This window comes from Drosophila mojavensis, unplaced genomic scaffold, assembly GCF_018153725.1.
Source record: "Drosophila mojavensis isolate 15081-1352.22 unplaced genomic scaffold, ASM1815372v1 contig_74, whole genome shotgun sequence".
NCBI lineage: Eukaryota > Metazoa > Arthropoda > Insecta > Diptera > Drosophilidae > Drosophila > Drosophila mojavensis.
Window position 1 is genome coordinate 6831594 of NW_025318899.1, and position 15254 is coordinate 6846847.

Genomic DNA, 15254 nt, shown 5'->3' on the forward strand with positions numbered 1-15254 from the left:
TCAATCTCAGTCTCATTCTCATTCTCAGTCTCAGTCTCAGTCTCAGTCTCAGTCTCAGTCTCAATCTCAATCTCAATCTCAATCTCAATCTCAATCTCAATCTCAATCTCAATCTCAATCTCAATCTCAATCTCAGTCTCAGTCTCAGTCTCAGTCTCAGTCTCAGTCTCAGTCTCAGTCTCAGTCTCAATCTCAGTCTCAATCTCAATCTCAATCTCAGTCTCAGTCTCAGTCTCAGTCTCAGTCTCAGTCTCAGTCTCAGTCTCAGTCTCAGTCTTCGTCTCAGTCTGTCTCTGTCTGTCTCAATGTCACTCTCAGTCTCTCTCTCTCTCTCTCTCTCTCTCCCTCTCCCTCTCTCCCTCCCTCTCTCTCCTCTAACTCTCCCTCTACTTACCTCTCTCCCGGTCTATTCCTATTTTCCTGTTAACCCTCACTCAGTCTCTCCATCTCTTTCCCTTTATCTCTCGCTCCCTCTTCCCATTGCTGCCTATTTTAATTGCAACAGTAAACTATTTATGTTGACTTTATGTACATTAATTACTAACACAATGCAATCCCATTTCAATATGCAAACACACTTCAGTTTTCCAGGGTATTTGGCTGAACAGCAGAGACAACGGCTGGCTGGCTGGCTGGCCGGCTGTTTGCTGTCAAGTGGACAACGGCTGTGCACAAAAAGGAAACTTGCTGAAAAACCAAATTTAAAAAAGATACAGCTGTGCTGTGTGGCAAGGTGCAGGAGCAGGAGCAGGAGCAGGGGCAGGGATAGCCACAGGGGAGGGGCAGACCTTCAAGCGGCTAGCGGCAATCGGCAGTGAGCTCAAATATTGTGCCATGCCTTGCTGGAGCTGGCTCGGCCAGTGGCTCTATCGCTGCTGCAGCCGCTGCCAAACAACAGAGCCCAAAAACCTATAACGTCAAATGTCGAACACTGTCGACTGTGCCGACTATGCCGACTGTCCCGGCTGCCCTCTACGTTCGTCTCTCCGTCCGTTCGTCCGTCTTTGGTAACGGGGCAAATGCGTCTGTTTTATTTTACTTTTGCATATTTTTTGGCGTGTTTCAACTACTGCGGCGCTGTCTCTACATTTTTCAAGTTGTCTGCGTTTGACGTGCACGGCTGGGCGCTCCACTGCGTCTACATCGAAGTCCTTGGCTGGTGGTGGCGGCGACGACGACGACGACGACGATGACGAGGGCGTTGGCGTAGTTACAGTTCGCCCTGTGCTCTGTGTGTGCGGTTGTGGTTCGTTGCTTGGTTATCGCCCAAGCGGCCGCCACAGCGCCCCAAGGGGCAGGCGAGCGGACGAACGAACGGGTGGGTGGGCGAGTTCTGGGTGGGAATGGTTCACTCACTCGCTCGCTCGCTCGCTCGCTCGGTTGGCCGCGACTTTAGTTCGTTTTTGGTGAGCCTGTTTTTTAGTGCCTTCCGTAACCATTAAATTTTACGTTTTTATTAGCGCGCCGCATAGACGAAAACGTGGAGGCAACACTCTAGCTCTGCCACACAAACGACGAGCCACCGCACTGCACCGCACCGCACCGCACCCCACATGCCTCGCCTCGCCTCGCCTGGCCTGGCTTGCCTTTCAGGCAGTTTCACCCGCGCGAAATTTTTGAATATTTCCGCTTTGGCTGCCAGTTTTGGGACTCGTCGTACAAAATGCAGTTTTGCATGCACTTGCCACAAGCAGTTGCAGCAAGCAGACAAAAAAGCAAAGAAAAATAGAAGAGAGCGAGACAGACGGACAGACAAAAGTGAGCAGGAGTCGCAGATAAGGCGGCCAAAATGGCCGCATTTGCTGCTGCTGCTTCTTCTTCATTTTTTATTATGATATTTGCCTTATCAGCGTCTCAGAATCGTGTGGCAAAAAGTTGTCGCGATTGGCCAAAATTAACGTTAGACTTGCAACTTGAAATAAGTTGGGCAGCAGCAGCAGCCGAGGCAGAGGCAGAGGCAGAGGCAGCAGCAGAGGCCAGGCAAGGAAAAAGCCAGCTCAAGTTGTTGTTGCATGTCAAACATGTTGCATGTTGCAAGTTGCCAGCTGCAGTTGCAATTGTGGGCGTTCTCAAACATGTTCACGTTCCACAAGCAAACATGGGTGTTCAATGATTCGAAACTCTTATACGCCAACACTCACTCAGCCACACACACACACACACACACACAGAGACACGATGTGGCAACATGTTGTGGACTCAGCTTTGCACTCAGTAGCTCGTACGGCACAACTCATTTCGGCACGTTAAGCTCAAAATTCGAAAGGAAAATCCGAAATAAAATAAAAGAATAAACAAAATCGGAATTGTCCGATCCACTCGACAATAGCCGCCGCCATAGTTGAACGATGAATCTATTGCGCAGCTTGCGTGCATCCCTCAATGAGTTCTTCTATCACAATTATCCTTTCATATCCCTATGCAGCTGCTTGGTGGCCCTGTTGACAGCCTATCTGCACTACGAGTGGAAGGTGCACAATTATGATCTGGTGTCCTGGAAGCAGCTGGGCGAGGCCTGCTGCTCCACGGACGTGGACGTCTTTCAGCTGATCGTCCTGCTGACCATTCTGCTCATCAACATCATCTTTGTGGGGCTCATCGTTGCCGCGTATATGCGGCCGCTGGGCCAACGCGATACGGAGCTGACGCTGCTCGAGATCAAGGATCGCTTCGCCCGGTTCATACTGTTGCGGCTGATAGCGCGCCTCGATCGCATCCAGAGCAAGCTGGCGGCCAAGCGCAAGACACTCAGCCTGCAGCACTTCACCCGGGCCCATCACAGCATGGTCAAGGCGGTGGCTGTGTTCCGCAAGGATGCGCGTAAGCTGCTGCTGCCCAACGAGTCCGAGATCATGCAGCCCATCGAGGATATCTATGGCGTTGCCGACGATGAGGAGCGAGCACTGCGGCGCGACGGCTACTACAAGCTGCCGATCGATACGACCGACGCGACGGTCAAGAGCTTGTTTAGTGCGCAGTGAATGCACACGAGAATATCAATTGCGATTACGATAACGATAACGATAACAATAGCAATAGTGATACTGATACCGTTTACGATGCCGATAACGAATTTTACGTCATTGGCAAATCCGATTTTGTTTAACTAATTCCCCAATAAAGCTAAAACCTTTACAAAGGGACATATCGGTGGTGTGGAGCATTTGAAAGCAGTTAAATTATCGATAACGATATTAGTTCTTTCAGGTTAACTCAGAGTGATTCAAAAATGTTTATCGATATCAGTTCTGTTATCGTTTCAAGGCAGCCTTTTGATAAGTTATTTTCTTTTATACTTTATCTGTCTCTCGCTCTCTCTGTCTCTCTCTCCCTCTCTCTGTCTCCCTCTCTCTCTCTCTCTCTGTTAGCATCAACTGCACTGCTATTTTTGTGAACATACCTGTATCTCTGTCTCTCTCTCTCTCTATATATATCTCTGCTCTCCTTATGTCTCATTGAGATACTTTCAAAGTGTAGCTTATCGATAACGATATCACTTGTCGATAACTGTACCAACAGCGCTTTCGCTTAAAGCAACAACTTTATCAACTCGGAATAGCTACACACTACACACCCATACCCATACACTCACACACACACACACGCACACACTCACTCCATAATTGCTTTTATCTATGCCTGCTGCAGCTCCACCTGCCTGCCATGCACCCCCTCCCACCCGAGGGCCCCCCTATCCCACAGCCTTGTCCAGCATGGAGTTGCTCCTTAAAGCCGTTTTATTGTTTCAATTGTTCTGCTGTGCGGGCGCCTCCTTTTGTTGCAGCGCCGCACTTCGACTTCAGCCAACGCGCTGCTTTTTATGGCCGCATTGTGAGCCAACAAGCAACAAGCAACAACAATAATAATAATAACAGCCAGCCAGCGAGTCATCGTTGTCCTGGTCGTTGTCGTTGCTATTGCTGTTGTTGTTGCTGTTGCTGCTGTTGTTGCTGTTGCTGTTTGCTGCTGTCAGGCTGAGGACAAAACAGAGAACAACTGCTAAAAACTAAAACGCCATGTCTGCAGCTCAAAAACAATATCTAATGTTCTCTACAGGCAAAATATTTTTCCAGTGTCTTTTTCCACTTTGGCCACGCTTTGTTGCTAGACTCAACTTTGTTGCTGCTGCTGTTGTTGTTCTTTTGCTGCGCATCTTTAAAAATTAGCTAAAAGCCAAAATGTGCTAACTTCAAAGCGTTGCGCGCTTCGCTGCGGCCCCAAAAAGTAGGCAACAAAAAATTGAATACAGTCAAACATAAAAAAAAGAGGAATACGCACTTTTCAAATTTTCGCTACGAAAATGACTGCCTAATTTCCGTTAATGTGCCATGTCCATGCCGTTTCAAGACACACACACACACACGCACACACAGGCAAACACACTGATACATAGACACTCAGAGCCAATCACACACACACATTCATACAGACATTACACATACGCCTCGTAGGCTGTTAGCTAGCATTTTCGGCCAACTGCATTACTTCATTTTCCATGCGCATTTTTCTTTGCTTTTTATGCTGCCGCTGCTGCTGCTGCTGCTGCTGTTGAGCCCGTTGTTGTTGTTGTTGTTGTTGTGGTTGCTGGAAAAAGACATTAAGTAGATTATAGTCTGATTGCATATTTGCGGATATGCGCGCCATAAACACGTACGGACGTGCTGCAACCGCAACAACGCGAACAACGTTAGCGAAACAACGCGTTAAAAAAAAGAGAGCGAGAGAGAAAGAGAGAGAAAAAGAAAGAAACAGCAGCAAGAATATGAAAACGAAGCGAAAAACGAGCGGAAAAACAACTAAATAGATGTGTTTATATATGTATTATAGACACATACACACACACACACACACATATGTCTGTGTGTGCATTTGTGTAGGTAGGAAAAAACCTGTAAAACGTACGTGCATCTAACCACAGACTAAATGACGCCTTGCCCCTTTGTAGAGAGGGAGAAAGAGAGAGAGAGAGGGTGGAGAGCGCTTTAGCTGTGCCTCTGCCAGCAGCGGAACTGGTTCCAGTTCAATCGATTGACCAAGCCTTCAAGGTGTTTTGCAATTGGCTCTCTCCTCTAATTTCCAATTTCTCTCTCCTCTAATTTCTATTGTTGCAGCTTCGCTCAATGTTGAGGCAGATGACCATCTGACTTGAACTAGTTCATAGGAATAAACTAAGGCTTAGCTAAACTGAAGTGAACTCAATCAGATGTTGTCTTCTTTAATTGAGTCTTTGTTAAGACTGAACTAGTTTCCTTTATATAAATTAAATCTTTTATCAAATAATTTGAACGAATTCTGACTTTCAGTAGTTCATTTGGACATTTCGGTAATGGAACTGCTTTAAATTGTGTACAATGTACACGAAATCAAGTGAAAGTAAAGTGCAATGCTTTAACTGGTTCTATAAAATCAGTTCTTGCTACAACTAGATCTTTAAAAAGCAGTGAACTTTCAGTTCTTGCTTTAACTAGTTCTATAAATTGAAGTGAACTTTCAGTTCTTGCTTCAGCTAGTTCTATAAAGTGAAATGATCTGCACTAATTCTTACTCTAATTAGTTCACTTATGTGAAATGAAGTGAACTAGTTCTTGCTTTAGCTATTTCCCTTGCTAAAATGGTGAATTCAACATCTAACTTTAAGCTGGCTAATACAATATAACGTACAACCATAAAGTTCCCACTAAAACTGCATTTAGCTGGCCATAAGTTGATAACAAGCTAAAAGCTCGGAGCACTCAACTCTATCTCTGCGCCAGCTTTGGCTAATGGACATTAATGCTAATGAAATTTGAAACAAGACTTATGATAAAAATGTTATTAAATATACACACATGTTTTGCACATTTCAATTACAATTACAATTAATTATTTTGCGTTGTTGCACTTCAGCAATAATCATATTAAAATTAAGCTAAAAATTATTTTTAACACTTAACACGAAAACAATAAAGTTTATGCTTTAATGAACTTGTTCATAATGTAAAGCGATTTAATGCTAGTCGTAAACATTACACAATATATAGGTGTGTGTGTGTGTGTGTGTGTGTAGGTGTGTGTATTTCACGCCATAAGCTCGAATAGCGGCGATTACTTTATCGCCACAAAATTGCAACCAAAAGCTGCTGGCGGCTTTTTTTTTATTTTTATTATTTTGCATGTGTTGTGGCTGCCAGTGTCTGTGTGTGTGTGTGTGTGTGTGTGTGGTGTGAATGCCGTCAGGTAGATAGAAGAACAGACCCGCAAGCAATAAACAAATAATCATAAATAATGGTAAATTTTTAACAGGCACGCTCTAAATTAGCAATTAATTGCAGCAAGCAAAGCAGGCGGATAGAGAGAGAGAGAGTGAGAGAGAGGAGAGTGACAGAGACAGAGTGTTAAACAGGCTGGCAACGCTGGCGCTTCAATTAGGCTTACGAAACATATGCAAATGCAGGCAGCCGTTGCATAGTTTGGGGCGCACTCTGCAATTGATTTGATTTGATTCCGTTGCTTGGATAATTTGAAGGCAGAACCAAGACCCGAACCAAGACCTAGACCCGGCCCAGCTGTAGCTGCGGGCTTAGCATATGCGCACGACTTCAATCAGCTATGTAAAATCTATGTAAAATATTTATATTGCACTCGATGCACAAATGTGGGGCTAGGGCTAGGGCTGGGGCTGGGGCTGGGGCTGCATGCGTAATCAGTGCGGCGGACAGCAAAATGTCATTTGCATAAACATTGTGCCACAATGCGAGCGTCTTCCAGTGTGCTGCAAGCAAAGATATGATATGCACGATATACGCAGCTCGAGTTGTGTTATGACATTTTCATTATTTATGCTGGCCAAAAGAGAGTTTGCACGAAATTAGTTTGTTTTTCACTGAGAAAGAGAGAGAGAGAGAGAGAGAGAGAGAGAGAGAGGAGCATAGATAGAGAGAGCATCTTGAAATTATTATCAAATAAATAAGTGTGAGCAAACACCAAACACACATCAGGCAAAGACACATACACATACACATACATACACACATGCTGGCTAACAAATCTATAGCGCCGAACTGGACCGGACTGGACTGGGCGGTACTGGGCGGGTTTTCGTGTTCTTGGAGCGTCTGCATCTGAAGTTGGGCAAACAAACATTGCCATAAAATGTAGCATAAGTAAAGTCCTGCCAAATAAATATGCATATCCATATGCAATGCGCGTGTCCAGGCGTATCTGTGTCTGTGTGCGTGTGCGTGTGCGTGCGTGTGCTGTATCTTGTTGTGCCACACTGCGTATACGTATTTTTCAGTGGTTTATGCGGCTGGAGCTGTGAGGCAATTGAGGCGAGCATAAATCACTTAAAATTTGTGCCAAATAAATACTGTGAGCCACAAATATTCTGGATTTGCATGCTTGAGAGCTGTGCTTAAGGCTGACTTCTTCTATACACACACACACACGCACACACACACACACAGCAGCAACATATACAAAGGCATAAAAAATAAAATGAAAATCAAAATAAATATGTTTAGCTATGGCTATGCAAATCAACTGCACACAAGTTTTATGCTTTTAAAGGCAAATTGAGATGTTTTCCATTTACATTTCCCCAAGCATTAAATAACGAAAAATTTAACATTTAACTTAAATTGTTTAAAATTATTGTGAATTTTGTTTTTATTGCTGAGCAAAAATTTGATTGGATTTTAGCTGCTGGAAAAGAGTTTTCACTGTTAAAATATGCGATAAATTTGTTAAATAAGGCAAATAATTTTTGATTTACAAGTTAGCTATTGCTGAGCAAGTTATCAAGATGAAAATAGACGACAGAAAATTTATTAAAAATCATTGAGCTGGAAATAAAGCAGAGCAAACGAGATGTGGGCATTGTTTTTTTTTTTTTTCCTTACTATTTGATCAAATTAAGAAAGGCTTAACAATATTGTGGATTGTATTATAAATATTTTAATTTAGTCTGTTTTTTTTGCAAATTAACTTTTCTTTTTTTAAATCATACCCAGTCTCTGGCTCTGGCTCTGGCTCTGAGCAGGAGACTTCGTTTCTTTTCGTTCGTTTCTTTGAACGAACGTCGTTTGGGGAGAGGAACGATGAACGTTCGCTCAATGAAACATAGTAGATGAGCGAATACTTTCAAGAGTCTAAGCAAACGATCTGCACATTCACACACACATGCACTCACTCGATTCACGAACTCAATTGATATGCTTAGTGAAACGAGATCGTTAAAGAACCGATCGATTGGTTACTCTCTAACTCTTCTCTCAGAGTCACAGTCAGACATCGTGAAACAATCAACGATTATTGTTTGCTTCGTTTTTCTCCGCTCTCTCAATTTCTAATATATTTATAGAATTATACTAACAATGATAGTTCCAATTCCTTTATTTATCAATTCAATATCGTTTAACTCTGTTTCATTTGAAGTATTGCAGCTTGTAAGCTGAAAAACATAGCTGCCAGAATCTGCCCTCGTCTATTATAATCCTTTCCTTACTCATGCCAATGCCTGAGCATTACAACAGCAGAGCTATTATTGCACTTTCAAAGACAAACATATGATAGTTAAAACACCCAAAAATATACGAATATATATTTTATGTGAACAATAGTTCAGTTCCTTTATTTAAATAGCAGTGAATAAGTTTATTTTGCTGCTCTCTTCGGACTTAAATTTGGGGTGCAAAGGGAAAGGAAAAGTGCAGCTTTAAGGCACAGCATATATGTACATACATATGCAAAATGAAAAAACTTTTGCTCCGACCAAATCCATAGCATGCATACACAAAAGTACACCACAGTTGCACACACACACACATATACACACAATAGTCACAGAGACACGCTTCGAGCTGAATGGGGCATGTGGCGTATACGCAACGTAAAACTTAGCCAGGCGTAAATGGATACATCTTGGCTATAAGTGCATGCCACAAACACACGCACACACTCGCACACACACACACGCACATACTGTCGCACACATGAGGAAACAGCGCTCAGACAAAACATGATAACAATTAAAACTTTGTACACTTGGCGTATTTACATTATTCATTTCGGTGTTGGATTCTCTTGTCACATTTGTAATCGTTGTTGTTGTCGCTTATGTCCCTTTATTTTATTTATTTTTATTTTTTTTTTTTTATTGTCTATTTTTATTATTATTTGTATTCTGCTCATTTCGTTCCAGCTTGGACCAGACTAGTTTGCAGCCAAAACAAATATTCAAATAGAAATACAAATGCCAAAAACGAAAGAATGCTTTAATTCTGAAGGGGTGTGTGTGTGTAGGTGTGTGTGTGTAAGTGTGTGTGTGTGTAAGTGTGTGTGTGTGTGCGCGTTTGTATGTTTGTGATTGACACACGCTTAGTAACATTTTAATAGATGTTGGTATCTAGCTGACTAGCAAATACCCTGCCTTGCCACAGTAACATTTTATATGTAGATATAGGTATGTATGTACCTACACAAAAATTTATATATTAACTATAATCTCTATAATCCTCTTCACATATTTTTTATAGGTATATACATAAATATATGTATTATAATGATATATCTATAAAGGCATATCAGACGTCTCTAAGTTAAGACTAGACTATCTTACTTTACTACAATGAAATCTTAAAAGGCTGATCATTAGTAGAGTTTTGAACTAGTTCTTAAAGCCACATCAATTCAAGATCAAACCAAAGCAATATAACTTAAAATAATTCCAGATGTAATCGAAGGTGATGAAATTCATTCATTCATGCAATCATTGTGTTTTTCAAATGATATATACATATGTATATATGAGAGCTCTTTGCAGGTCAAGCACGTACAGCAGTCGAGGGTGCTGTGCCGCAGGCGCTGTAACAGACAGACAAACGACAGACGACAGACAGTCAGTAGATCCACTCAACCGTTGATGCTGAGCAATTATATTATATATATGCAAATATATATACACGACATATACATATATACCATATACTTAATGCGCCGACATGCCGCCTCTGGCCGCCCTCTGCCCGTTAAATCATTTTTCAATGGTATAATAAATGCATAATTTATTGCAAAAGGTAATTACGAATGGACCTGGTCCAGCGTCTGTTGGCCGCACTGCTGCACGAATGATATATGAAACCATAATTACTTTAATTAAGCAAATATTTTCACGCGTCGAGCTGTTGTTGTTGTTGTTGTTGTTGTTGCTGTTGCAGGTCAGCGCATTGATTGAGCATATTTATTAATAGCTGTTATTGCGCTCATTGTTGCACGGACACAAAAAGCAAGCACGACTCGACCCGATCCAACTCGACTGGACTCGACTCGACAGCCGACTTGACGCCGTTTAATTAGCATTTAAAGCGCCGACACCAAACCATAAAAGTCCAATGCAAGGCCACCCGCTCTCGTTATCTTGGCAGCTGAGCACTGAGCAAACAAGCAGGCACCAAGGGGCGTGGCAGATCAGTCATGTCTCTCTGTTCGCAGTCAACTGAAGTTTAACAAACCAAAATGTCTCTAAAATGTATACCAAACGCAAAACAAATTCATAATTTGCGATTTCGATTCGATTAACTCATTTCGAAAGAATTTCTGTTGAATAGGCAGAAAGAGCTGTGGTAGATCCCATCAAGTGTATATATTCGATGAGCTGACTCAATACGACGAGGTGCAACTGGTTGGCCGTATAATTTTTGTCCGATAGCTCATCCCATTTCTTATCGCCTAGTCGATCAGACTCGACTTGTTGCTCAGCCAAAAATGAGATATAATTTAGGCTAGATGCCATCAGTTTCTTATCGAACTCTCTGCTCATACCACTTTGTATGCTTCCCCGCATTCTCCTTAAAGTTACGGCTCAGTGTTATTTATTATCAATAATTCCCCAGCTGTCGCACTCTTGCTTATTTTTTAAAAGAAAAGCTGAGCTAATTCAAGGTGCTGAGACTTTTCCGTCAACTGTCCAATTCATATCTTATCTAGATAATATAAAACCCACACCTTTGCTTGATCGCCCTTAATGACGACTCGACTGTGATCTGTTAATGATTTCACTTCACTGCGTTTGTTCCTGGAATCAGCTCTATCGCTCGCTTCACCCTGATAAATGTCACAAATTTATTTTTAGCAAGCATTAAATGCAATGCTGTGGGTGTCAGTATGTGAATCACTTCAGTTTCAAAGTGCTCAAGTTACTTAATTTTTGTTGTGCAGTGTTGTTCATTGATTGATCAAAAATATACGCGCATAACTGTAATTGCTTTAATTGTCGCACGTGCATCACAAGCGAGACAGCAACCGATTTTGCATTGACTGCATTGGCTATTGACTGCACTTCAAATACACAGTTAAAATGAAATATACGATCTGTAGCTGCCATAGCCAGACTTATTTCCCTGTAACCGACATTTGTAAAAGAAATGCGACACAATTGGCTTGACCTGAGCATTTATTTAATTATAAGGCTTAAGTTTCGAACCGCCGAGCGGGGGATGAGCCATCGTTGATCGTGAGGGTGTCCGTGGCAAGGTCATCCCTACGCACTTCGCCATCATGCATATAGGCCTGCGAAAAGAGAACAATTCTTTCACTTAACTCTCGCCATTTGGCACACTTCACACTCCACACTCGTCTCAACTAACCCAAATCAAGGCACCGGCCACAAATGCGACAACCAAAATATTGAAACCGATAACTAGTGTTTTTATTTGTCTTCCACACATTGTTTTATTATCCAGCTCTATTTCCACTGCCTTTAAGATCGTTCCAATCGATCACGAAATTTCTGTGCGACTGAGCCGCTAGCTAGCGGTCGCTGCTTTCGCGCAGCCTGCAGCAGCAGCGCACAGTGGGACATTTGCTCATTTTGCGTTGCGAATATCATGTATTCGTCAGTGAATTCTTTGAGCTTTAAAATGAATCTAATTACAAGGTGATGGGCTAACAGATGGCATCCCAGCTTTACCTCAAAAATGAAAAATGTGATTTTATAGAAAAAATTCCTTCATTTGTATGAAAAACTGAAATATATATGTAAATGATTTTATTTCAACTATTTACTGTTTACCGAAATAGCCACGCATTGCCGGCAGAGCCTACTGTGCAGCGGCTCGGTGCCTGAGTGCGTTGCACTTGCTTAAACAAAGAAGAGCGCTTCAGTCGACTAGCAGATACCCTAAACTCGATAAAAGCAACTGACATTCATTTTACGTTTGTCATAACAAACATACATACATATATGTCGTATCAGTGCGATATTAGACTGTTGTTGAATTTGCAATTTGATATCTTGATATCGTGTTAATCGATTGATTTAGTATTGCAGTGCAATTAAAGCATGCACTGTCACTAAAAGAGAGAGACAACAATAGCTGTTGCTGAATAGCTGTGGTCCCGGGTGTCGCTGGGTGAGAGCGAGATGGCTAGTTATGTCGTTCGCAGCAGGGTCGCTGGGCTTTCGATGAAGAAGAATATGCGACCATTATTAGAAGTTTCGTGAGTAGAGGAGAAATCACACTTGGTCAAAGACTATTGAACGAGTAAGACCATTTAAAAGAGTTTAGCGACACACCGGGAATTCGTTGGTAGGCGCACCTAAGATGGAAAACATGAACGAGAAACGCAACGCCCCGACTTATATATTATGTATTTATTTTATGCTATATATTCTACATAATACTGACGACAGCGTTGATGACGCAGCGACTGAACTTGGACTGCATTTCGGATAATAAGTTAATGCAATGAGTTATGCAGAAAATTGATAACCTTCTACGGCAAGTCACTAGCCTTTGTGGTCTATGAGATCGCAGCGTTCATATGGACAAACAGACGGACGGACAATGGATTAAGCTTAGTCTTCAGCGCGAAAATGTGTATATACTGTATAGGGTCTGCCACGCCTTCTTCTGTCTGTTGCATACATATTCAGAAGCCCCATTCAAATGATTTCAGGGTTTCATATTGACCTTTTGAAAAAAGGTTCTGATATTTAATAATCAAGTCTTGTTAAAATGTATGCGACGTTATCTCTCGAATATGTGTTTAAGAACAGTATTACATAGTTCCTAGCAAAGCTAGCATAACCTATGCTATTTTTTTTTTTTTTTAATTATAGATGCTGCACATATAAAACAAAATAGGAAAATTATGAATTCTCCGAAGATAATCTTCTTGTGGTTGCCATGTGATGTGCTCTTTGTTTGAGCTCTTCCAATCGAGTTTATTCACAAGAAATACACAAACTAATATATGTTTGTACACATCTAACATGATAGTCTGTCATATATATGTGCATATGCATTATCGTTGAGCTAGTGAAGTGGAACGATGCAGATCTCCATGTGATTGCTGCCATCCCACATGGGGATCTTTCGGCCCTTCACATCCAATTGAATGCTGAACGTGTCGACGACTGGACAGTGGATAGGCCGTGCAATATCCACCTGGCCATTGAGCACATTCTCGAGCAGGACGCGCACCACCAACGGCGCCAGGATGCTCAGATTGAGCGTCAGCTTCTGGCTCTGCCTGGACAACCTTGTGTGCTGCTTGATGCCATAGATATAGAAACTGTTGCCAATTGCTGTGTAGCGGCTGTGGAGCATAGACGAATTTGATGCAGTGAATTCAACGTGGCATTAGATCTGTGCTGTTACCTTTCGTAGGTGCGCGACTTGTCAAACACAAGCATTTCGGCTATAATCGTCAAAAAGTCCACCAGTTTGTCCTGCTCGGGCGTCTGCCCATCCATCTCACGTACGCCAAAATGCAGGCCCAGCACCTCCAGTTGCAGTTGCCAGTGCATTAGATTCATGCCAGAGCTAACGATGCGAAAATTGCGAAATTGCTGAGAGAGTAGAAATTACATGTCAAATAAGATCAGAGAGAGTAGAGAGACTTGACCCACTCTGAGTAGATTCAGCAGAGTCATCGTGTATATCAAACGACGCTGATTGAATGCGATGCGCGCTGCAGCCTCGTTGGGCCACTGGGGCACAGTCCCCTCCAGATTGCTGTAGAACTCGTGCAGAAACTTGTGCATGTGTGCGGCATCGATGCTCTGCACGCCAGTTGTCAAATGCTTGTAGAAGAAGATCAGATTGCCCGCAAGTACGCCATTGTAGCCGGAGCTGATGAAAAAGTCCGTCGAGTGGGCCACCACCTGTGGAAGCATAGGACCATAATTAGCTCAACTCCTGATCAAGGCTCCAGGCACTCACCTGCATCACGTTGTGTATTCTCTGCTGCTCGGCGCAGAGATGCTGTTGGCGCAGATGCAAATTGGTGAACGATTTGTAGCTGTGCAACATGCAGTCGGAGTGCTCCACCCTCAGTTTGCTGGATGCGTTGCGCAGGATCATCTGCTTCTCCGGATGCACCTTCGAGATGATCATATGCAATGGGCCAACGGGCAGGTCCAGTAGATTCACCTGCTCCTCACTCCCATCCAGCTTGATGCGCTTATCCACCCCGAGAGCCTTTTGTTTAAGGTTCACTTTGCGCTTACGTTCCATCATATAACAATTGATATGTGATTTATATGTATGTTTAAGTATTCAGGAACTCGAATCTGTTATTGTGTCTGTTACTTCAATTATAAACTAGAATTTTAAAATGATTGTACAATCGTCAGTTAGAAGTTAAAGTTAGAAAACTCAGCTTGCTTGGTTTGACTTTTCGATTTATTATGGTATATATATAAATAGCTATATTATTCACTTTACCATCAATTTAATTAATTTTTTAAATACATGCGTGTACATAATATCTTCTTTTTTTTTTTTTTTTGAAAAAAAATTGCTTTTCATAACTTTCTTTATTTATTAATTTTTTTGTTAAACAAATGCTCCATTGATTGATTGATTGAGTTATAAACATTTACAATACATATAAAAGTAGAGCACCTTAAAATTGATTTTGAGAAGAACAATGTTAAACAACTGTTAAGTATTCAATTAGCATTATACGACTACTGTTAACGTACTGTTAAAGTATTCTTTGATCTGAGCATTAGTTCTATACACATTTTTAAATACTATATTAAATGTTATCAAAATAAAGGCTTGCAATTTTGGTCATTCAGTTGAGTTAGGAGGTGCACGTATTACTCTTATATATGTGTATATATATAGATATATTTTAATATAAATTTTATTCTTTATATATTTGTTTTTATAACAATTTTCAACAGAAATGCAAAAATACTTTGAATGTACAATATACAAATATGTGTGTAAGTAGTTCGAGCTCTTAAAACATAGACAATGAAC

General features: G+C 41.7%; 2 protein-coding genes across 3 annotated transcripts; one reads left to right on the forward strand and one right to left on the reverse strand.

The window, feature by feature from the left end:
- Positions 1-2201: 2201 nt before the first annotated feature.
- Positions 2202-3143, forward strand: LOC6581634. The gene has a single exon (XM_002007322.4). It carries the CDS (start codon positions 2349-2351, stop codon positions 2979-2981), a length of 633 nt encoding a protein of 210 aa, XP_002007358.1. The 5' UTR covers positions 2202-2348; the 3' UTR covers positions 2982-3143.
- An 8270-nt stretch (positions 3144-11413) lies between these two features.
- Positions 11414-14613, reverse strand: LOC6581635. Of its 2 annotated transcripts, none has more exons than XM_002007323.4 (5): positions 14205-14613; positions 13892-14146; positions 13641-13831; positions 11625-13578; positions 11414-11547 (listed from the first exon to the last, which is right to left on the reverse strand). In XM_002007323.4, exons 1-4 carry the CDS (start codon positions 14499-14501, stop codon positions 13296-13298), a joined length of 1026 nt encoding a protein of 341 aa, XP_002007359.2. In that variant the 5' UTR covers positions 14502-14613; the 3' UTR covers positions 11414-11547; positions 11625-13295. The 2 variants fall into 2 exon arrangements, with proteins under 2 accessions (XP_002007359.2, XP_043865678.1); XM_044009743.1 differs by having other exon boundaries at positions 11414-11572.
- Between the last annotated feature and the right edge of the window lie 641 nt (positions 14614-15254).

Excerpts from the sequence above, each read along its gene's own strand:
- LOC6581634 (XM_002007322.4), top strand. The coding sequence starts at position 2,349 with ATGAATCTATTGCGCAGCTTGCGTGCATCCCTCAATGAGTTCTTCTAT.
- LOC6581635 (XM_002007323.4), bottom strand. The coding sequence starts at position 14,501 with ATGATGGAACGTAAGCGCAAAGTGAACCTTAAACAAAAGGCTCTCGGG. Across the intron at positions 14,147-14,204 it reads GAATACACAACGTGATGCAG|GTGGTGGCCCACTCGACGGA; the intron begins GTGAGTGCCTGG and ends ATGCTTCCACAG. Across the intron at positions 13,832-13,891 it reads CTCTGCTGAATCTACTCAGA|CAATTTCGCAATTTTCGCAT; the intron begins GTGGGTCAAGTC and ends CTACTCTCTCAG.